This window comes from Staurois parvus, unplaced genomic scaffold, assembly GCF_062004578.1.
Source record: "Staurois parvus isolate SC_StPar_1 unplaced genomic scaffold, SC_StPar_1.0 ptg000020l, whole genome shotgun sequence".
Taxonomy (NCBI): Eukaryota; Metazoa; Chordata; class Amphibia; order Anura; family Ranidae; genus Staurois; species Staurois parvus.
Genome location: NW_028317816.1, coordinates 10,100,137 through 10,123,649, shown reverse-complemented (window position 1 = coordinate 10,123,649; position 23,513 = coordinate 10,100,137). Strand labels below are relative to the sequence as shown.

The window sequence follows — 23,513 nt, the reverse complement described above, 5'->3', positions numbered from 1 at the left end:
CCACTACCCCGGCAAATGGCACTACCCTGCCGCTCTTGAGAGAGAGCTGCTGCTCTTGTGCACATCGCTGGATCGATATTAGGCTCAGGTAAGTATTTAGGGGGGCTAAAGAGGGAGCTGCATGCAGAGGTTTTATTACCTGAATGCATAGAATGTATTATGGTAAAAAAACCTTCTGCTTTAGAACCACTTTATAATACACTTTAGGTACTAAAGAAAGATAGGCATGAATAAAACTTAACAAACAGTAATTAAGGATTAAACACTCAAGTCTATTTTTATTAAAACAAAGTTATATTTGCAGAGTCATTCTTCAGAATTACATTTGCATACATTATGCAATTTTAACAATTAATCTAATGACTCTCATATATTCAGATTACATCTGGGAAAGCACTGACTGCAGGAAAGAGCTTCATCATTGGCTCATTCCCCACAGAGCCCATTTTCCTGCTATTAGTTTCCACAGTTTAAGATCAAGCAGACAGAATAAGAATGCTATACAGAAAATAAATGCACATACTGAAACTCTGGTCCATTTTGTCAGTCATTTCCTAAATAATTTACCAAACCCCTCTAAATAGGCCAACCAAAACTGTATGATGACTTGTTCTGCCAAATCTGGGTTGTGTTGTAGCTACCTCTACCCACCTGTATCCTCATCTATTTAAAATAATACCAAACCCCATTTTTTTTTTTTTTTCTGTTCAGGAAGTACAGATTGAAATATAATGTATAGTCAGCCTCATTGAAAATCCACCTTTCTTGTATGTATGGGTGGTCCTTAAACCACTGCCCCTTCTTTTTGAGAGTGTCTCCTTTGCATAGACTGCTATAAAAGCAACATATGAGCATGCAGCTTGTAGCTATGTGTGTCCATTGAAACACACAGCGCACAGAAAGCCATGCTCCTGCTCCCTCCTTCCAGATCCTGACAGACAGCTGCACCTCCCCCTGTAGCCAAGAAGTTTAGGAAAACCGCGCAGATTGTGGAGAGCCTTGTGGCAGTAACTAGGATATCAGGTAAGTGTTTTTGGGGAAAGGGGGGTTATTGAACTGTAGCATTTTTGCCTTAACGCTGTGAAAGACTTAAGTTAAAAAACACTTATCATTTAGTACTACTTGAAAGTGCTTATTCCCCTACGACCGTATCAGTAAAAACTGATGGATAAGCGTACTTGCGGATTATGCAACACATCTATATGCAGTCCCCCAGCGATGACAGGTCCAGAGTCCTCCCACTGCGGTCTCTCTCACCGCCAGATGCATACTGTATGTTGTACAGTGTACAAAATATAAAAAATAGTCACCAGCAGCTAGAGAATTTTTTGTTAAACAAAAAGAGCATGTTTCTTCTGCCAACAAACTCTACCACCTAGTGTTTTTTTGTTAAAGCCCAACTCAGAAAGCTTGAAATCTATACCCTATTATGTTTGATCTAGGGGAGAATAAATGTACTTTTACTTATCTGATTCTCCACTACCCCGGCAAATGTCACTCCCCTGCACTCCAGAGGAGGGCTGTCCCTTGACTTCATGATGTTCAGTGCAGAGCTATGGACCCTTGCATGCGTCTTGATGACGTCAGGATCTTAGACTGTGGAGCATGGGGAAGAAGATGGTACAGGGACCAGTCTAGTGGGATGGAGGATCAGGTAAGCAGTGTCCTAGACCTAAATGAGCAATTAAGTCTTGCAGCGTGGACAGAACCCCACAGTATGGTGTGTGTAAGCTGTCTTGTGGCATTCAGGAATCCTTGACAGAGTGACTTCTTCACGCAGAATCACTGCCAGCTTGAGGGAGGACTGCCATCTGCTGGATACATGTATAAAACTGCCTTTGCTTTTTTATCATGTGAGTGCATCTGTTTTTATTTTCCTATAGTCCAATAAAATACTACACTGAATCAGTGGCGCTTCCTAGCTAGTGGGCTGCTAGTTTAAAATCTCAGGTTCTGTTACCGCTAGTGTAGCAGGCAGGCAAACAGCAGTTCCACACTCTGGCACAAGAGACACAGTCCATAGGAATTGCGTATGTTAACGTTTATTGCACCAGTAACTTGGATGGGGTTTAGAGTGCTGTGGGATACCCAGAAACTGTAGGGCTGTGGAACTCCAGGACTTCTATATTTCTGGCTGCTCGATACAAGATGATGGCTATATGGTTAGCACTTCTGCCTGGCAGTACTAGGGTCATTGGTTCGAATCCCAGCCATGGCACCACCTGCCTGGAGTTTGCATGTTCTCCCTGTGCCTGCGTGGGTTTCCTCTGGGTACTCCAGTTTCCTCCTACACTCCACAGACATGTTGGTAGGTTAATTGAATCTTGTCTAAATTGGCCCTAGTATGTGTATGTATGAATGTAAGTTAGGGACCTTAGATTGTACTCCCCTTGAGGGTTAGGGACTGATGTGAATGTATAATATATATGTAAATCGCTGCGTAAATTGACGGCGCTATATAAGTATCTGAAATAAATAAATATTGCACAGCCTTAAACTGCACTGCACTGGTTTTTGACTGAACCTGCACAACTCCTGGCTGTATTGTACAGTTCTTGGCTGTACTAGACCCACTTGTTCTACAGGGCACACTCCTGGCTGTCTTGCACAGCTCCTGGCTGCTCTTGGAACACCAAACCAATATGGCATGCTCCTTGTCTTGCATAGCTCCTGCGTGCTCTTGGCATACTTAAGGCTCCATGCACACTGGGTGTTTTGATAACGCTGGTAACGTTAGCTGTGTAGAGTCACATTAAAAACGTGAGTTTTTTAGAGCTTTTGCATTAGCGTTTAAATGCGTTTTTCCGTGTTTGCGTTTTTGTTTACCAAAAAACCCCAATTTTTTTGGTCAAAAAAAGTCCAAAAATGCCGGCTTGCATCATTTTACCGCATTTTTCAGCGTTAGAGCGTTTTGCAGCTAAAAAACCAGAAACCCACTAGTCCTGGGGTTTTTTTCCAGCCAAAAAATGTCCCTGACAAAAAACATTGATTGCAGTCTATGTGTGCATGGACACATAGGATAATATACTGGGGAGTTTACTGGCTGTAGAAAAAACGTCAAAAGCCAAAAACAGCCGTGTAAAAACGTCCAGTGTGCATGAGGACTAAGCGGAATGACACACTCCCTAGCTATCTTGCACAGCTCCTGGTTGCACTGTAATAAGTTGCTAGGTGAAACACCCTACAGACACTTCTTCGCTATGTAGAAGGATCAAGTACTCACTCAATCCCGAATAGTGGAACTTCCTTACTCTTATTTCCCTGACTCTATTTAGACTCTGACCCAGGCTTTCTCTCTCTTCGGTAGGCGCCCCAGCTAAGCCAAGCTGGAACCTTGATGTCTTCAAAAAGAACTCATTGACCTCTCTTCCCCCGGGGCACAGCCCCATGCACAGGAGTCTCCTTCAGAAGGCTGGACCCTGGAACTCTCCCCAGACTGCCAGGCATCAGAGTATTTATGGGTTTTCCTCCACCTACTGGACACACCTCTCCAGGGATTGTCCAGAGACTCATAAATATTCTCTGTCTGTCCTGCTTTCCCTTCAACTATACATCTAGAAATCTTTGGAATACAGAGGTAATTAGCAGAAAAGAAGCCTGTGAGACACTGAATAGTCCTAAGTAATCAACCCCTGCTCCACTGATAACCATGAAGCTAACTTTTCCTAGCAGCCTCCTTGAAGTAGGAGTTACTACATCTATAGTTTGCCACTGGGAGTAAATCCAGATCCTGCTTTGGATGAGTGATGCAGACGTCGTCAATGATGGCACAGTGGCTTAGTGGTTAGCACGTCTGCCTTGCAGTAAATGGGTTAATGGGTTTGATTCCCAACCATGGCGCCTCCTGCATAGAGTTTGCATGTTCTGCCTGTGCTTGTGTGGGTTTCCTCCGGGTGCTCCGGTTTCCTCCCACACTCCAAAGACATGCTGGTAGGTTAATTGGATGCTGTCTAAATTGGCCCTAATATGTGTATGTATGAATGTAAGTTAGGGACCTTAGATTGTACACCCCTTGAGGGTTAGGGACTGATGTGAATGTTCAATATATATGTGTAAAGCGCTGCATAAATTGACAGCGCTATATAAGTACCTGAAATAAATTAATTAATACCCTATCCATCCCAACTGATATGCAGACTTTGAAAATCATAATTTTACTAGGGACGTGGCTTTTTCATACTTTGCACTTTGACAATTTATTATTTTTTACATTGAGCGCTGAGAGATCTTCCATGAGTGGAGACAAAGAGCAGTGATGTTGAGTGTGGGGTGTGTGCAATTAAATTTACTGTTAATTTCAGATTCACTTAGTTCACATGGGCAGCTGGGGGGCAGTAAAGAATGGGTGGTTGATCTGTGTTTTTAATGATTTCAACCACCCACATGCAATATTGATAATGATAAAAATGTGGTTTTTGAGTAGTGTTTTCTCACAATTGTTCCTGCTATACTCAGATTAAAAGGTTTACAATGGTGACAGACTGATGTTTGGACTAAACTAACATTGTTTAAGTACAAAAAGCATAGTCTCACTTGAATTTTTGTGTCAATTGTTTTTTTCGCCTTAGATCTGTGAAATAATGCAGCACAAAACACATCCTGCACTTTGTTCTGTGCAGGAGTTTCCTGTAAGGACCAGTCACTGCTGATCTCTCTCCTTGTGTAAGGTGACTGGTCTTGCACCTGTAATTTCTGCAGGAAGCTTATTGTAGTTGACCTGGCTGGATCCCATGTTAGTACTGCAAAACACTAAAGCATGGTGGATCCCACTCATGGCTCTGCTCTCCATACAAGTTATGTACATCACAGTGATGATGTCACTGCAGTTTTACAACATAGTATGTAGATTTGAAAAGGCATATGATGTACAGTCATGGCCGAAATTGTTGGCACCCTTGATATTTCTCCAGGAAATCATGTATTTCTCACGAAACGTATTGCATTAACACATGTTTTGCTATACACATGTTTATTCCCTTTGTGTGTATTGGGACAAAACAAAAAAAGGGAGGAAAGAAAGCAAATTCGACATAATGTCACACAAACCTCCAAAAATGGGCTGGACAAAAGTATTGGCACCCTTTCACAACTGCGGATAAATAAGAATGTTACAAGCATGTGATGCTCCTGTAAACTCACCTGGGGCAAGTAACAGGTGTGGGCAATATAGAAATCACACCTGAAAGCAGATAAAAAGGAGAGACGTTCACTTAACCTTTGCATTGTGTGTCTCTCTGTGCCACACTAAGCATGGACAACAGAAAGAGGAGACGAGAACTGTCTGAGGACCTGAGAACCAAAATTGTGGCAAAATATCAACAATCTCAAGGTTACAAGTCCATCTCCAGAGAACTAGATTTGCCTTTGTCCACAGTGCGCAACATTATCAAGAAGTTTGCAACCCATGGCACTGTAGCTAATCTCCCTGGTCGTGGACGGATGAGGAAAATTGATGAAAGATTGCAACGCAGAATAGTCCGGATGGTGGATAAGCAGCCCCAAACATGTTCCAAAGACATTCAAGCTGTCCTGCAGGCTCAGGGAGCATCAGTGTCAGCGCGAACTATCCGTCGACATTTAAATGAAATGAAACGCTATGGCAGGAGACCCAGGAGGACCCCACTGCTGACACAGAGACATAAAAAAGCAAGACTACAGTTTGCCAAAATGTACTTGAGTAAGCCAAAAGCCTTCTGGGAAAACGTCTTGTGGACAGATGAGACCAAGATAGAGCTTTTCGGTAAAGCACATCATTCTACTGTTTACCGAAAACGGAATGAGGCCTACAAAGAACAAAACACAGTACCTACGGTAAAATATGGTGGAGGTTCAATGATGTTTTGGGGTTGTTTTGCTGCCTCTGGCACTGGGTGCCTTGACTGTGTGCAAGGCATCATGAAATCTGAGGATTACCAAAGGATTTTGGGTCGCACTGTAGGGCCCAGTGTCAGAAAGCTGGGTTTGCGTCCAAGATCCTGGGTCTTCCAGCAGGACAATGACCCCAAACATACGTCAAAAAGCACTCAGAAATGGATGGCAAAGAAGCGCTGGAGAGTTCTGAAGTGGCCAGCAATGAGCCCAGATCTAAATCCCATTGAACACCTGTGGAGAGATCTTAAAATTGCTGTTGGGAAAAGGTGTCCTTCCAATAAGAGAGACCTGGAGCTGTTTGCAAAGGAAGAGTGGTCCAAAATTCCGGGTGAGAGGTGTCAGAAGCTTATTGATGGTTATAGGAAGCGACTGATTTCAGTTATGTTTTCCAAAGGGTGTGCAACCAAATATTAAGTTAAGGGTGCCAATACTTTTGTCCAGCCCATTTTTGGGGTTTTGTGTGACATTATGTCATATTTGCTTTTCTGCCTCTGTTTTATATTTGTTCCAATACATACAAAGGGAATAAACATGTGTATAGCAAAACATGTGTTAATGCAATACCTTTTTTGTGTGAAATACTTGATTTTCAGGAAAAATATCAAGGGTGCCAACAATTTCGGCCATGACTGTATATAAAGTGAATGATATTTAGTGGTTAGCCTTGCAGCACTGGGGTTCCAGTTTTGAATCCACGTCAAGACGCTGTCAGAATGGAGTTTGTGTTCTCCCTGAGCTTGCAAGGATTGCCTCTGGGTGTTCCCATTTCCTTCCACACTCCAAAGACATGCTGGTAGGTTAATTGGCCCCTGTATAGTATGCGTGTAAGGTAGGGGCAGGGGCGGACTGACCATTTGGGAACACGAGCGCCCGGCGTCAGTAGGGGGCCCCATGAGATGCCCCTGGTACCTTTTTTTTATATGCTTTTTTGGGTGTGGTTTGAGTGTGGGCGAGGACACGGGCCCCATGATCCCCTTTTGCCCAGGGGCCCCATGAGTTGTCAGTCTGCCCCTGGGTAGGGGCCCTAAATTGAAAGCTCCTTGGGCACAGGGACAGATGTGATCATACAGTATGTAAAGCGCTGTGTAAATTTTCAGTGCTACAGTATATAAATACAGAAAATACATTTCTATATTTTGTGACTATTGCAGAATATGTATAAATTACTTTTTCATCTCTGGCATTCAGCTTTAAAAACACATTAAATTTGATACATTTTTTTCCCCTTTTTCATATTTTTAAGATGTAATCTATTGCTAGCCTTGCGTATAAGACCAGTGAAAAGATGCCATGTAGAGATTCAAGTTTAATCTTCTAAGACTTAGATTTGAATGCATACATCCCACTCCAAATCAGCACAGGAAGCCTGTGCTTTGTGCCTCCTCAGTCCGTTTATATTGAGTAATTGCTGTCACCCTTGTGTGAAACCTAAAACAATAACTTGAAATGAGCTTGTTGTTTAATGGATTCAGTAATCAAAATATGTAGCTCATCTGACAATTCTCCGTAATTGAAAGATGCACAACCTGTAATTTTCTGTCATGAAAATCAGGCAAGCTCACCACTGTAGTCAGCCGTTAATTGAAGCAAGGTCTTTTGGTCTGTAAGCACAATACGGCCCATTATACACTTGTTGCTCTTATCACATCCTTAGAACAAAGCGATATACCATGAGTGTGGTTTGTGATTTTAAATGGCTGATATTTTGGCTTCCACATGTATTTTTTTTAATTGATTAGCTAAAGTGAAAACATACTTAGAATGCATAAAGCTATATGGCTGTACTGATGTTGTAATCTTCCCTCAACCATAAATGAATTAAAAATTACCTCCCAGCTACAGCTCTGAAGAACTGTATTGAGATATCAGAATACAGTACCTTATGCTCCAAAAATTCCTACCTGGAGATTCGTGTTTTACTATTCATAAAGATGAGCCAGGAATGGATATTTTATACTTTCTTATATTAGTTTTTCTTGGACCAATGTAACTATGTCTATACCATATCTGGCTGATGCCCCTGGAAGCTGGAAATTCTGAAGAAGACACCACTACCCCAATGATCTCCACTTGCTTTTGGGTTCTGTGCTGAGAAGCCAGCCTGTTACTTGGAGATCTGCCATTTGGCACAGGCGCCTTTCAGAAAATACTTTGCTTTCCCTTATTGGACATGGTGGAGAGCCGGTGCAGTGATGTTGCACTCTCCATCTTGCACAATCAGAGAACACTTTGCATTGATTAAAAAATGCAAAACACTCTGAGTAGTGCCCATGCCAAAGCGACCGAACTTCTGTATTCAGAATGCAGCAGGCCCACTGCTCAGCGGTGTCTACTTCAATGATTTTCAGCTTCTAGGAGCATTGGCGAGGAATGGTTTATATATAGTTAGATTGTTTCAAGCTGGACCAATGTAACTGTGTATAATATATCCATTCCTGGAATTTACGTATCTTTAAGGGCACCTTGTTCTGAACATATTAAAAAAACATATTAGTATTACAGTAAGGAAGAACACCTTCACTAGCTCAAGGTTTCTCCTTGAGGAAGTCACAAGGTCTGTGACAGACCCATCGGGGCATAGCAAGTGACGTCTTCATGCAAACCCAAAAGTGAAACCCGGCGGTTCTATACAGAGATGCCATTTTCTTAAGGGGGCTATGCTGTTTTTTTTTTTTTTTTTTGTATGAACATACCACAGTGCACTGGCTTAATAGTGCAATTTATTTTTGAGGGTTTTTTTGTTTTTTAGTTTTTATTGTAATACACAATGATGGCCTTTTCTTGCTTATGCTATTTGTTTTTGACAATGAAGAGTGTCACTTTATATGTGGAGCCTAGTACTTGGCGAAAGATGATATGGTCTGTTAGTGCATTTTGAGAAGCATACAAGAGATGGTAAATGCCCTGAATAAAGGGAAAGAACATGGTGACCTATTTACATTTATAGGTAAATTTTCCAGTTGAGCAGATTGTGTGACAGGTGTTGGAGCACAAATTGGTGATTATGGAATAAATACACAGCACAAACGGAAAATTACATTAATTGATTATGGACTTTTACTAAAGCACTGGACAACGTAATATTTACACTTTACTTGGAGGTGTTTGATTGTGTATACCTTTATTTCCCTGTACACATCACATATAGTATCCAGTGAAGTCACAGAATATCACTATTATATAATATTAGGTAACACATTGTAATATTTGTTTTTTTGTTTATTGGATTAAGGTATTTTGAGTCTACTGGTTTGTTTGAATGTAGATAGTAATACATAGTCGACAGCTTATCTAAACCTTTCTTCATTTTCCAAAAGTGAGAAATTAAATATTTGTATTGATTTCAGTTGTAAAGTGAACATGTGTTTTCCTTTGTATGGTAAAGTAACAAATTCACAATAATGCTGGCCTTTGTATTCGCTTATACTCTCCTCTCTGCCATGCTTCCCATGTGACCGTGCTGGTACTTGGCAATTGGCCGCTTAGGGAACAGCACCATCAGTGGGAAGAAAGACTTCAGTCTTGTGTAAGCTCAAAATAGGATTTACTTGGAACTACAGAAAGTTTGGTCATCTTGCTATTGAAAGGAAGGAAGGTCACATCAACTGTTATGGCTGGCTTTCAAGTGAACCTCTTTCTTTGTCAGGTCTAGGCAATACACAGGATAACTTTAAATGACATTTAAAAGACCCCTCCTGTAAGCATACAGTGCCACAGTAGTTTACCTTGATTAAAGGAGAAGTATGACCAAAGCAGTTTTGGACCTACTACTCCTATGGATCATGATCCTATACTGAAAATGAAATCTGCACTTCTGTGCCCCTTTTTCAGCCAACAACAGGCTCCAGTCCATTGTCTGCTGACTTTACTCAGCCGGTGCAGGTTCTGGAAAGATCCTGACTTGTCGGGATCCACCCAGATGCCTGGCAGCTGGCTCAGCCTGTTGCTGAGAGGATGAGCAAGCTGCTCTCAACCTCTTAACAGCCTGGTGCTCCAGTGAGTGCTTGAGAGGCTGAGCAGGGAGACGGAGACTGACAGTCACCGGCTCACTGCAAACTGAATACCAAGAACTGAGCAATCAGCAATCTTTGATTGCTCAGTTCTCAGTGTAAACTCGGCAGGGGACCGCTGCAGCTAAGATTGGTGCTGCAGCCATCCAGGTGAGTATGATTGTTTTTATTTTTTGCATTCCCAAACTTTTTTTAATGGTGATTTTCTCTTCCTGCTCTTGGTGATCAAGGATATTGCTAAGGTTTCCAAAACATAATGCAGCATTTCCTAAACATAATGCAGACAATATTGGCATATGGGAAGTGAAAATGATCTTGTATCTCTTTTTACACTTGGAGGTGGAGCTATGAGTTGGGGCTTATATATCTAGATGGGGAACAGACATAACAGGTACTGAAAGTGTAAGATCATTATGAACGGTAGTAGCTATTTCTCTTCTTGTATGTTTTATAGTGATGAGTTAGAAAGAAAAGAAACGTGTTTTGGGGAGGGAGGCATCACCAAGGGAAGCACAAAGAGAGCAGCCTTAGAGGAAAACCTCTACTGGTAATTATGAGCTATGTGCCTAACATCAATCTGAGCACGGCAGATATTTACTTCTTTAGAATAGGGAGGTTAGGGTGATTCTAGAGAACAGACTGTACACGCATCTACTGCATCTGTGCTTCACTCAAGTCTACCAGTTTCCATTGTTTTGCCTTTTAGTAGTACTTTCTGTGTTATGCTATTATACAAAATACGTGTGACATTTTTTTTTCTGTCTTACTCTATAATGGTTAATCCGTGCCACATTTTGCTTATTTTAAAATAAAAAGTTTCATTTCTATAACTGATGGGCCTTGAAGAGCATCAGGATTCTTTTAATGCCTGAAAACTGCTTATATAAACTACACTTTATTAATAATTTAGACTAAGTTTTAAAAAATACTGAAACAGTAATGCATAATTTATCCCTCTTTTTAAGATATTTGCCAGATTTCATCAGTGGTGACTTTGATTCTCTACAGCCCTTGGTGAAAGAATTCTATACTGAAAAGGTACTGTGTGCTCCCTCAATTTATCTGTTTCCACAAAACACTCCAAAGCAATCACTAAGCAATGCCACATTTGTCATAGTTCACTGTTATATTTGATTTTATTCAGAGAGGTATACTTAGATCTTTTCTCACTGTATATTCTTTAAAGAATAAGTTCACCTTTAAAGAAAAAATAATACATGCACATTTTTTGCAGGTAAAAATGTGCATTTACTTCTTTTTTTTTTTTAGGAGCTTGTGCATTGGTGCCATTCAGGACTCCTGCAGACTGTCAGTGTAAGCTGTCTGCCCATACATTGTACAGGCGGGCAGCTTCACACTGACAGGGTGAATCAATGAACTACTACAACGCTCAACAGTGCCATGGTAGTTCATTGAGAGCTACAGGCTGTCATCCGCAAAGGATGCCGGTACTTGTAGCTGATTCATTCAGAGAACTCTTTAACTACTTGCCGACCGCAGATAGCTAAATGACGGCTACACTGCGGCCGGCCAGTTCTGGGTGGGCGTCATATGACGTCCTCCCAGAACGCGCTCTCCGGGGGCGCGCACCTGGCGATCTCCGTGATCGCTGTGTCCTACAGACACAGCTGATCATGTGATGTAGTAAAAGGCCAATCATAACAGCCTTTTACCACGTGATCAGCCGTGTCCAATGACACGCTGATCACTGGGAAATGCAATTGCCGGTTCTCGGCTGCACTTTCCTCACACTGTCAGATCGTGAGGAAAGTACTGCCGAGAACCAGCAGTTGTTAGAGCAGGGATCGGCACCGATCATTAGGGCACTGATGATCAGTGCCCTGATGATCGGTGCCCAGCAGTGCCACCTACAAGTCCCGCCTACCTGTGCCCAGCAGTGCACCCACCTGTGCCCAGCAGTGCACCCACCTGAGCCCAGTAGTGCCACCTACCTGTGCCCAGCAGTGTCACACACCTGTGCCCAGAAATGCCACCCACCTGTGCCCACCAGTGCCACCCACCAGTGCCCATCAGTGCAGCCCAGCAGTACTGCCAGTCAGTGCCACCAGTCAGTGCCCAGAGGTTGTGCCAGTCAGTGCCCAGCAGTGCTGCCAGTCAGTGCCCAGCAGTGCTGCCAGTCAGTGCCAACTATCAGTGCTATCAGTACCCATCATCAGTGTCTCCTATCAGTGCCACCTATCAGTGCCGCCTATCCGTGACACCTCATTAGGGCTGCCTATTAGTGCTGCCTATCTGTGCCACCTCATTAGTGCTGCCTATCAGTGCCCTTCAGTGCTGCCTATCAGTGCCCATCAGTGCCGCCTATCAGTGCCCATCAGTGCTGCCTCATCAACGCACATCAGTGAAGGAGAAAAATTACCTGTTCGAAAAATGTTATAATAGAAACAAAGAAACTTTTTTTTTTAAATTTTTTGCAATTTTTTTGTTTATAGCGCAAAAAGTAAAGTGCCCAGCAGCGATTAAATACCACCAAAAGAGAGCTCTATTTGTGAGAAAAAATGATAAAAATTTCATATGGGTACAATCTTGCATGGCCGCACAATTGTCAATCAAAGTGCGACAGTGCTGAAAGCTGAAAATTGGCCTGGTAAAAAAGGGGGTATAAGTGCCCGGTAGGCAAGTGGTTAAATGAATGACGCAGCTGTATGTCACACAAAAGGCGTAGGGCACAGGAGCGGGAACATATTACGTGTTTCACCTGGAAATCAGATGGAATATGTAATATGTTCTCGAAGTTAAAATTATCCTTTAAAGAATAAATGCAAAACAAAAAATACATTGCTTCTTAACAGTGCCTGTGGCATTAGTGGTTTTTTGTTTTTTTCCTTTTTTTTTAAACCTGGTGTTTTTGCCACCAAGTCACATCCTGTCTTAGGGTAGCTATACTCACTCTGTATGTGGAGGAGCAACATGACCACCCACAAAACATTGAAGTACAATTATTTTTGTAGATATAAACTGCTAAATACCTTTTTGTCATCAGCAGTTAGATCAGTCGTGTGACTTCTATCAGTGTTCAGCAGAGCACTGGTTAAAGTTGTAGGAGGAATTTTCATTCTGCTGTCTGGACAGTGATGATTGGCCCTGTGCTGACCACATGCACTCTTCCAAAAAAAAAAAAAAACTTCTCTAGCAATACACACCAAATTAAGCATGTGCAGATTGACTCCACATGATATGTCTTATCAGGAGATAAGATGGGGCACTGGAAAAAGGGGAGGATCAGAGAAGTCAGGATCAAACAGCCTTTTTACACAATGCAGAGGATTAACCCCTTAGGTTCCACAGTGAGTATAGCAAGCATGCTTTACTGCATATACATTATTTTATATTTTCTTGCCAAAGTCTAAATTAGATGTACACATTTATAGCAAATAAGCATTGAAAATGTATTGTTAACAATAAAAAAGAAGATTGCTGTAGAAAAAAAAACAAAAATATGAGGTGCTGGAATTGATTTGTTTCACAAGAAAGAGACCATTTCTTTAAGTACAGTCTCCATGGCGCTGGCTCTAGGACCAGAAAGAGCTGCTGTGATAGCATTCCCACCTCTACTGATATCGTAGCTACCCTGCAGGCACAAAGCACTTCGTAGAAAATTAAAAAGCGAGCCTAGACAAAAGAGCAACTGCAGAAAGAGAATACCTGCTTTTTTATTTACAACTGACTTTTCTCACATTGTTTGAAAGATGAGGTGACCCGAGCTTTGATTTAAATACTAGACATTGCTTTATTTCTCTGTGTAGAAGTGTATTCTGGAGCCTCTTTATGTCATTGGTCTTTGACTGCATCACTTTTACTTTCTGGTTTCATCTTTTCCTCCCAAACCTCTGATTTATGGACATAAGTTACTGTATAAAAGAAAAAGCAACCGAATGCCTGTGCTCCTTCGCTGGACAGTGGACTCCACAATGTCAATATTCCCACATGTGTATGAAAGAAATGAAAGCCTTGCTGCCCTCAACGGACCAGGGAAATCCAAAGAGAACTGTATATAAGAGACAAAAAGAGGAAGCACGGGCCTAGTGCATTATCTTTAAAATGAGATTTATTTATAAAAAGTAAAATACTCACAAGAGACATCAAAATCAAATGAAAAGCATGTCACAAGGGATGCAATGTGGTCCAAAACCCCTGAAGGTGGTCTGGTGGGGGACTATGGAACTCTAGATAGCTGGTGACTGACGTGTTTCGAGGTTGTACCTCTTCCTCCTGGAGGGAGGCTGACGTGTTTCGCGGTTGTACCTCTTCCTCCTGGAGGAAGAGGTACAACCTCAAAACATGTCAGCCACCAGCTATCTAGAGGTCCACAGTCTACCACCAGACTACCTTCAGGGATTTTGGACCACACTGCATCCCTTGTGACATGCTTTCCATTTGATTTTATTTCTCTTGTGAGTATTTTACTTTTTATAAATAAATCTCATTTTTAAAGGTAATGCACTAGGCCCGTGCGCCCTCTTTTTGTCTCTTATTTAACCACTTCCATACAGGACACTTTTACCCCCTTCCTGCCCAGGCCAATTTTCAGGTTTCAGCGCTCTCACACTTTGAATGATAATTGCGCGGTCATACAACATTGTACCCAAACTAAATTTTATCATTTTCTTCACACAACTAGAGCTTTCTTTTGGTGGTATTTAATCATCGCTGGGGTTTTTATTTTTTGTTAAATTAACAAAAAAAAGACCGAACATTTTGAAAAAAAAACACGTTTTTCTTTGTTTCCGTTATAAAAGTTTGCAAATAAATATTTGTTCTTCATAAATTTAGGCCAAAATGTATTCTACTACATGTCTTTGAAAATAACCCAAATTAGTATTTATTATTTAGTTTGTAGGAAAGTAATAGAGTTCACAAACTATGGTATAGATCTGAATATTGATCAATCCTGAAGTACTGACAGCCAATATAATTTCTTGAGGGCCAAGAATGTCAGAACAGTACAGATATCCCCCAAATGACCCCTTTTTGCAGAGTAGACAGTCTGACTTATTTTATAAAAGGCATGGCGAGTTTTTTGAACTTATAATTGTTTTGTCATAATTTTTCAGAAAATGAAAAAATTAAAAATATTTTCACTATTTTTTTTTTACATACTGTCACCAGTGCAGTACAGCGTCATCATATAACTGGCATGGCGGTGATCAGGGACACTGACTGGTGACCGTATGAAAAAAAAAATTACATATATTTTTTTATTAGTTTTAATTTTTTATTAAATTTTTTTTCTTTTTTTTAAGATTTTTTTTTTCATATTTCACTATGACCAAAGTAGTACAATGTTACCATAGTAACATTGTACTAGTTTGGGGAAGTGATCATTATTATTTTTTTTTTTTTACACTATTTGCTTATAGCAAAGAATTACTTTGTTATAAGCAAGCATTTACCTGAATGACATCGATTCATTCAGGGTTTTTTTTTTTTCGTGCTTAGCTGTGATTTGGCCACAGCTAATCACATGATACAGCTAGGCTGTGATTGGCCCAGCTTGTGCATCTGATCGCTGTGACCATTCACAGCAAGGTACACTAGTATACAATGGATGGCATGAATGAAGCCATCCATTGTATACAACTGTCATGTGACCTGCTGTGATTGGTCGCAGCAGGTCACATGGTTCCGGCAACAGGGCCGGTACTCAGATCTGTCATCGGCCGTATCCGAGGTACACCGCTGGTGACAGATCGCGCCACTGCGCGGCTCTGCGGGCGCGCAAACTGCGCATGCCCAAAAGGACGCCATATGGCGTCCACCTGGAACGGCAAGGTGCTTGCCCGGCCTCCATCTGGCCATAGGTCAGGCGGGAAAAGGTTAAGTTACTGTATATCACATAACCAACAGACCAAAAACTGTGAACTGTGCTAAAAGCAGGGCCTAGCAATATGCTGAGCTGCAACTAACATAATATCATAAATGATTCTGTTAGAATGCATTTTATTCATGTAAAATCCTCTTTGTATTTGAAAATTCTTTGTGAAATATAAAGCAGATTTTTTTTTGTGAACATAGAATAACACTTGCTCAAATTTTGCCTCATATGGAGGAAGGGCACGGAAATATCTCTGTGTAGCTTATAGCAAACAGTCAAATTCAAGCTTTCATGTTTGTAGCGCATGAGGCCACTGTGACTGACTTCTACCCATAGTGGAATTATCATCGCTACAAGATTATTCACACTTTACCAGACGTGCTGCATCAGCCTGAGATTAAAAGGTCCCAGAGCAGAACAGAATAAATAACTGGGTGAATGGACTACAAAAGATAATTGGTTTAGCTATTTCAATTCAATGATCACTATTAATAAGCATCTCTGTCAGTGATGCTATTCCCTTGGTACATCATATGCATATATTACCTCACCGTGTTGATCATTTCTGAACATTAACCACTAATTTGATTTTAAGATCTCATAATATGCATGTTCATTAAGAAAAATACATAGCATATCTAAATTTACGTATACATGTTAAAATAATGAGGTAATACTTTCATAGTACTTTATTGTTTTGTGATCTTGTACATATAATTGACCGTCAGTGTTTTATTCTTCCTTTTTTTTCCATTTTAGGTTTTCATACATTACCTAGACTTAGGAAAATTATTGACATGGTCGTTGTACTTTTTAAAAATCCTTTATTTTTCATTCATTTAGCTTACAGTTGTATATTGTATTTGTTATATGCAGGTTTTATTTGCAGGAATTATTTTGTAAGTGTTGACTGTTAGTGGTCAACCAAGATTAAAATGAAATCACCCTAAGCGGCGGGTTCAACCAACTTCTTAGGCACCTTTTTCACAAAGGAAGAAAAACATAAAAATACTGTATAAATTGTAACCTGTACAGCAGTAGCTGCACAACTCAGGTCCCTCTAGGGGGGGATGTGAAAGTGGAACTTCCTCCACTTATAAGCCTGCTAGCATACTTGTATAAGCAGTTACTTCTTCTATATAGTTTTACTAGCAGCTGCGCTTTATAAACCAGCTTTTCAGGAACATTAGACCTTATATGGCCTGATTGTTGCATGCAGTTCTTAAAGTATACGCCCTCAGCAGCTTTTAGTTTATCACATTGAGTACAATAGAATAAACATCCCCTAGTAAACTATTTGTTAAAATTCTTACTCCAGCACTTGCAGTTTACAACCTTCAGTGCTGTTGCTGCCCCAGTGCAGCTTCCCTGAACTTCCAGTGTTCACAGGAAAGAACAAACAGTGGAATCAGTTTGTTAACTTGGAGAGGAGAGGGTGAGGAGGAGGGAGAAGCAAGGGAGCCCCTTGCCAACCTAAGCTACAGAGATGTGTGTTTCTATTGATCCACACAGCCTAACGAGTCATGGTTCTAGTCCCTGCAAGCAAGGGTGGATCCATAATAGGATGCTGCAAAAGAAAGGAGTCAAAGTGAAAAAGGAAACTTGAGGAAGTGCTCATCATAGTTACATAGCTAGTCCAGCTGAAAAAAGACAAAAGTCCATCCAGTTAAACCATAGAAAAAGAAAAAAAAAAGCCATAATCCTATACCCACAGTTGGTCCTGAGGAAGACAAAAAAAACTCAGCAAAGCACGATCCAATTTGCTCCTACTGGGAGAAAAATTCCTTCCTGATCACCTGAGAGGCAGTTAGATATTCCCTGGATCAACTTTACCTATAAATGTTAGTATCCAGTTATATTCTGTGTATCTAAGAAATAATCCAGGCCTTTTTTGAAGCAATCCACTGAGCTGGCCAGAACCAACTCTTGAGAGAGTCTATTCCACATTTTCACAGCTCTCACTGGGAAGAAACCTTTCTGTGTTTGGAGATTAAATTTCTTTTCCTCCAGACGTAAAGAGTGCTCCCTTGTCCTCTGTGATGACTTCAGGGTGAATAGCTCTACACCGAGTTCAATATATGAACCACTGATGTATTTATACATGTTGATCATATCCCCCTTGTGATCATATCCCCCTTGTGAATTTGTGCCCAAAACTGAACTGCATATTCCAGATGAGGTCTTACTAATGATTTGTACAGGGGTAGAATGATATATCTCTCTCTGGAGTCTATACCTTTTTTAATACAAGAGAGGATTTTGCTCGCTTTAGAAACATCAGTTTGGCATTGCATGCCATTATTAAGCTTGTGATCTATAATAACTCCCAGATCCTTCTCCACCATTGATTCCCCCAGTTGTACCCCCCTAGTATGTATGATGCATGCATATTCTTAGCCCCCAAGTGCATAACCTTATGTTTATGAAGATTAAATCTCATTTGCCACATAGTTGCCCAATTAAACAGTGCATTGAGGTCAGCTTGTAAGTTGAAGACATCCTGTAAGGACTTTATTCCACTGCACAGCTTCATATTCATTGCACCAGCTTAAACCGGGACATATGCAAGGTTTAAAAAGAGCTGCATTCTGAGTGAATGATTAAATCAGCTGCTGAGAGTACTTAAAAACTGAGAGGGTAAAATCACTGTATCCCTTCCTGCCACCACCTCCTGGGCCTTTAAGAGGTTCTAAGTGCCGGGAGTCAAAGGTAGACATTCTGATCATGTGACCGCTGTGATTGGCATTCACAGTGGTCACATGATTTGAAAGCTCCCAACTGCAAGTATGCATTGGGGGCGTTCCGGTACCTGCCGATAACTGTGCTGAGAGAGTGCAGGGCCTGTTCTCAGCACAGAAAATGTTTACATTGGAAACCATACATGTGGCTTCTCTCTGCCAGAAGGCCCCATATATGCATATGGCCGACAGGAACAAGTTAAATTGGTCTCAGTATTTACACAAGTCAGACACTGTTGGGGGGAATTTATCAAAAACTGGAGCAGACAGAATCTGGAGCAGCTGTGCATGGCAACCAATCAGATTCTATTTTCAGCTTGCTCAGGTAAGCTTTGAAAACGAAAGATAGAAGCTGATTAGTTGCCATGCACAGCTGCTCCAGTTCTGATAAATTCCTTTATGAATTTGTATCTTGAATGAGCACAGAAATGCAGCAAGGTGCTGATAGCAGCAAGGAGAGAAGAAAATTGTTTTGCTAGGTGATGTTTGCTTGGATATCATCCAAAATTACAGTGACGGAGCAAAGGTTTTGGGTGGAGATCCTTTTCCAGTCTCACAACTCTGGTAAATGACAAATGTTTTTACAACTGCATTTTGAAAATCCTATCTCCCAGTTTTTCGAAGTGTGACACAGTATGAGAACAAATTTAAATAGACAAGCTTGTGCAGCTTTGGAATTTACATTATAGGTTTAAGTCAATTCATTGGAAGGCAGCTAAAGTATGAAACATAGATTTATTCAGGTTTGTGAATAAGACAACAGAGAAGCCATTCCAAATGATGATTGTTAGAAAATGTCAAGCGCTAAAAGCAAAATTGACCAATATCTCATTTCTCTGTGGCATGATTAGTTTATGATCTCATATTTGTACTTTTATGATCTGCTCTGAAAAAAGGGTCCATTTCTTTTGATGTATCACAGTAGTCTCCAAACTGCAGCCCATGGGGCCCAATGTGGCCTTTTGCATTCTTTTCTGGCCCTTGAGGCAATATGCATCCCACTGATACCAACAATGAGGCATTATTCCTCCTAATGGTACAAAGAAAGCACTATTCCTTCCCCCAATACCAATGATAGGTCACTATTTTTCCTCTTACTGACCAGAGAGACAATGTAATTTTCTTGCTCTCACTGACGAGTAAACCTGAGGCTATGTTTACCGCCACTGATTCCAGATAATTTTCTACTTCCATTGGCCACAGCCTGGCCCTCCTAAAGTCTGAGGACAGTAATCCAGCCCTTTGTTTAGAGGGATTGGAGACCTCTGATGTATAGGATATATTTCAAAGTTGTGTCGCACTTCAACTTTGTCCCGTCATGTACAGTACATTGGTCTGCCTTTGATGTGTGGCGTATGAATCTTTCCTTCTGACATTGCTGCAGCTTGGAGTTAGGACAAGCTCCCTATCCCATCTAGCACACACAGCGGTCTAGATTGGATTTCACCTCCTTACCTGGGTGGCACCTAATTTTGTCTTTTTGGGTCACTTCAACTTTAGCACATCTGTTTAAAGTGTCTCTCCATCCAAAAAGGCCAAACTGGCCTATGCAAGGTCTCCAAAATATGCTCAATGACATTATGTTCTATTTTCCAAACCTTAGAATATATATAGATTTTACTTGATGATCCTGCTGTTCCCCTGAATATCACCTTAAGCCTTGTACACACGAGATTACTAAAGTTATGAAAAATCTTGTAAAACAGAATACAACGTCCTACGATGATGTAATGTATTGTATTGTATTATAATGTATTCTTTCATTTCCGAGCAAGCGGGCTTGGTTACTCGATTTTTTGCGGACAAATACTGCACTAAATAAACTAAAATTGTTCATTCTGTTATATTGCGAGAAAAAATGTCGGGCTTGTCCCTTCAGATAAATTCACATGAACTGTCATGATCGAGTGTACTAACTGTCAGGGATGGGGGTGTGACCAGAAGTGTGTGGACTGACACAGGGAAACGCAGGCTTCAGATATGGTATAAATAAGACAATTTATTAAGACTAACAATACAAACATAAACGCAGTGCACCAAACCCCAAGCTAACACAAATACATACAACAAGGTGAAACAAACCCAAACCTAAACTGATAAAGATACACAGGTACATACACATATAGAGCACAACGTAGTCAGGCAGGCCGGGTCGATAACTATCGGGCAGGTAGGTACAGGAGGAGCTGGCGGAGAGAATGGTCAGGGTCACAAGCCAGGGATCAAACAGGAGAATTCAGCAGAGGTCAGGATCAGGCAGGGTCGGCAATAAGTCAGGCAGGAACAGGAATGCAGGTTACAAGGTACAGGGGCCCATGGAAAAACACACACCAAGGCACAGACTGCAGGTCTGGCCATCCCTTAAATACACCACCTGCAATCAGCTCCAGGTGATGGCTAATTGCCGAAGTGAACCTCTGGTTGTTGAGAGCACCCGCTGGCCAGCCCTGGTACTGCAGCCCACAAGGCAGGTGAGTCCCACCACTATTGGCAAGTCCATTCCTGACACTAACAATCAGATTATTGGACAATCGCTCCAAAAGTGATTTTTTTCTTCCAAATATCTCATCATGTGTACTAGGCTTTACTTCCTGTGCTGGCCAATGGGAATCAGCCACTATTGAAATGGATGATCCTTCAAGCATTGTTGGCATGCAGCACAAACACCAATTTGTGGGTGAAGGACCCACAAGAAAAGAAGTCCCAAAGAGAACAATCTGCAGCTTAGAAAATGTTTATTAAACACTATCAAAAATATCAATTTAGCAAATATCCCTACACAAGAATAAAACACAATGACAACGTTGCCATATCATAAAAACACCTGCCCAGGTACTCAGACATACCTACCGCTCACATTGGATTATGCACAACATAGAAATAAGCCCAGGAAGGCTCCAGGCCTCATAAATATTGTCAGTGCAGCAGCACTGCAATTGAATGAAAATATAAAATACAGAAATACAGGAGCCCCTGAATGCACACAACACGATCTTCCTGTGTGCTCCTGGATTTCTGTATTTCATATTTTCATTCAATTGCATTGTTGATGCACATGATATTGTATTCAGACAATATCTATGAGGCCTGGAGCCTTCCTAGCCTTATTTCCATGTTATGCACAATCCCGTGTCAGCGGTAGGTATGTCTAAATGCCTGGGCGGGTGTTTTTATGATATGACAACATTGTCATTGTGTTTTATTCTTGTGTAGGGTGGTGGGATATTTGCTAAATTTATATTTTTGTTAGTGTTTAATAAACATTTTCTAAGCTGCAGATTGTTCTTTGAGACTTCTTTTTTTGTGGGTCCTTCACCCACAAATTGGCGTTTGTGCTGCATATCTCATAGGTCCTGAGGACACCATCTTTTGGTGGGTCGACCTAATTATTTACATAGTACTTTGGCAGTGGTTCCCGACTCTGGTTTTATTATTTTTGTAAGCATTGTTGGTACCCAGAAACTTCACTGCTTCATTAGCATTCGTATATTCTTCTCAGGTCAGACACTTCCTCTCACCGCACAAGCACTGTAATTGTGCCTGAGCAAAGAGCATTGATGGAGTTTAGGCACAATACAGCGCATGTGCTGGGGAAGCTTCTGATCTGAGAAGACAAAATGGGTACTAGCACAGCTTTTTCTCTCCTACATCAGCCCTTAGGGAAATCTCAGCCCCCTGTAAGGAAGCAAAAGAGCAGCACCAATAGTTAGCGGTTACATGACTGATAACCACCAGTATATATATTTTTTTATAAAGAATGAACATGTGTGCAAAAAAGATTTATTAGGATGTTGGGTAGTAAATGCCTTTCTACCAACTATAACTGTTTCTAATAACCACTGATTAAAACATTAATGAAGCCTAAATATTTTGTCAAGGGTCAGTTGTGTTTCTGAGAATACCAACAGCAATGATCTAGTAAGCCAAGTACTTTAGCATTTCTTCATCATAGCGATATACATATAATGCACCTAATACTGCAGTGTTTTCCAACTTTATAATGCTATGTACAATGTTATGCATCCTCATGTGCCATTTTGTTTATTTTTTATTTATAGTGCACACAGCTAGAACAGCATTAAAAATTAAACATACAGATCACTATGAAGAGAGCACACGGGTCAGAATCATAAAGTTAGCCTAGCATACCAAGCTCCATGACAGAAGATCTATGTAGAGTTAAATAAACAGTGATCGAGAAGAGACATGTCTGATTCTATCTGCATGTATCTTCAAAACATTTTAAGGGGTAAAGAATATTGATTTTATTGGGGAGGGAGGATGGGAATTAGACAATTTACAGGAAAAAGAAGAGATACTCAAAGTACTGTATGGTTTTAGAAAAAAAAATGCTCAAGATGAAATGTTGAAGGGGTGGGGGTAGGAGATTGGTTTCTCCTTGAAATTGGTTTCCCCTAGAGAGGAGTATGAATCAGTCTGGATTTTTCTTAGTCTGAGCAAAGAGATGAAACCCTCCTTATGCATTATGCTGTTGTTTTGGGCAAATGACTTTCAAGGTCATAGAAATTGGAGTGCAGGGTATAACTTAGTTAAACGGATGGTTAAGACTTTTTATCTTTTGGGTGTAATCAAAAGAGAAGGAAAAAAAAAATGAAGCTCCACAAATCATACTTTCAACTTTCTCAGCATAACTTTGCCTGGTACAGGAAGGAGAAAGAGAATCCCAAAATAGCAGAAATCCCTTTATTAAATGAGTATAATAGTATAGTATTGTATAATAGCACATGAACCATTTATTGCTTCCAAACCTTGTTTTACTATTTTTTATTTTTACTTACTTTTTGTAAAAAAAAAATAAAAATTAAATACATTATTTTTTTCTCACTGATTTGTTGTAATGTTTATTAAATATTTTATGCACATTGTAATAATGCACATTTGTTTTCTATATTACTTTTATTACTTCTATGTATAAGAAGATACAGTATTATAGTTATTATTTTTTACAGTATTATAGTTATTTTTCCAACAGGTAGTTATAGGTGCTAGGCACTGTGTGCTACCTATTCCTTATAGCCATTTTGTGGATATTAAACA

General features: G+C 40.6%; 1 protein-coding gene across 2 annotated transcripts in view; it reads left to right on the top strand.

Annotated features, from left to right (window-relative positions):
• Positions 1–23,513, top strand: part of TPK1 (thiamin pyrophosphokinase 1) — a 667,330-nt gene that overhangs the window by 260,220 nt on the left and 383,597 nt on the right. For both annotated transcript variants that reach the window (XM_089687337.1, XM_089687330.1), the window contains exon 5: positions 10,847–10,919. In XM_089687337.1, coding sequence (XP_089543463.1) covers positions 10,847–10,919 — 73 coding nt within the window. The remainder of the gene's footprint in view (positions 1–10,846; positions 10,920–23,513) is intronic.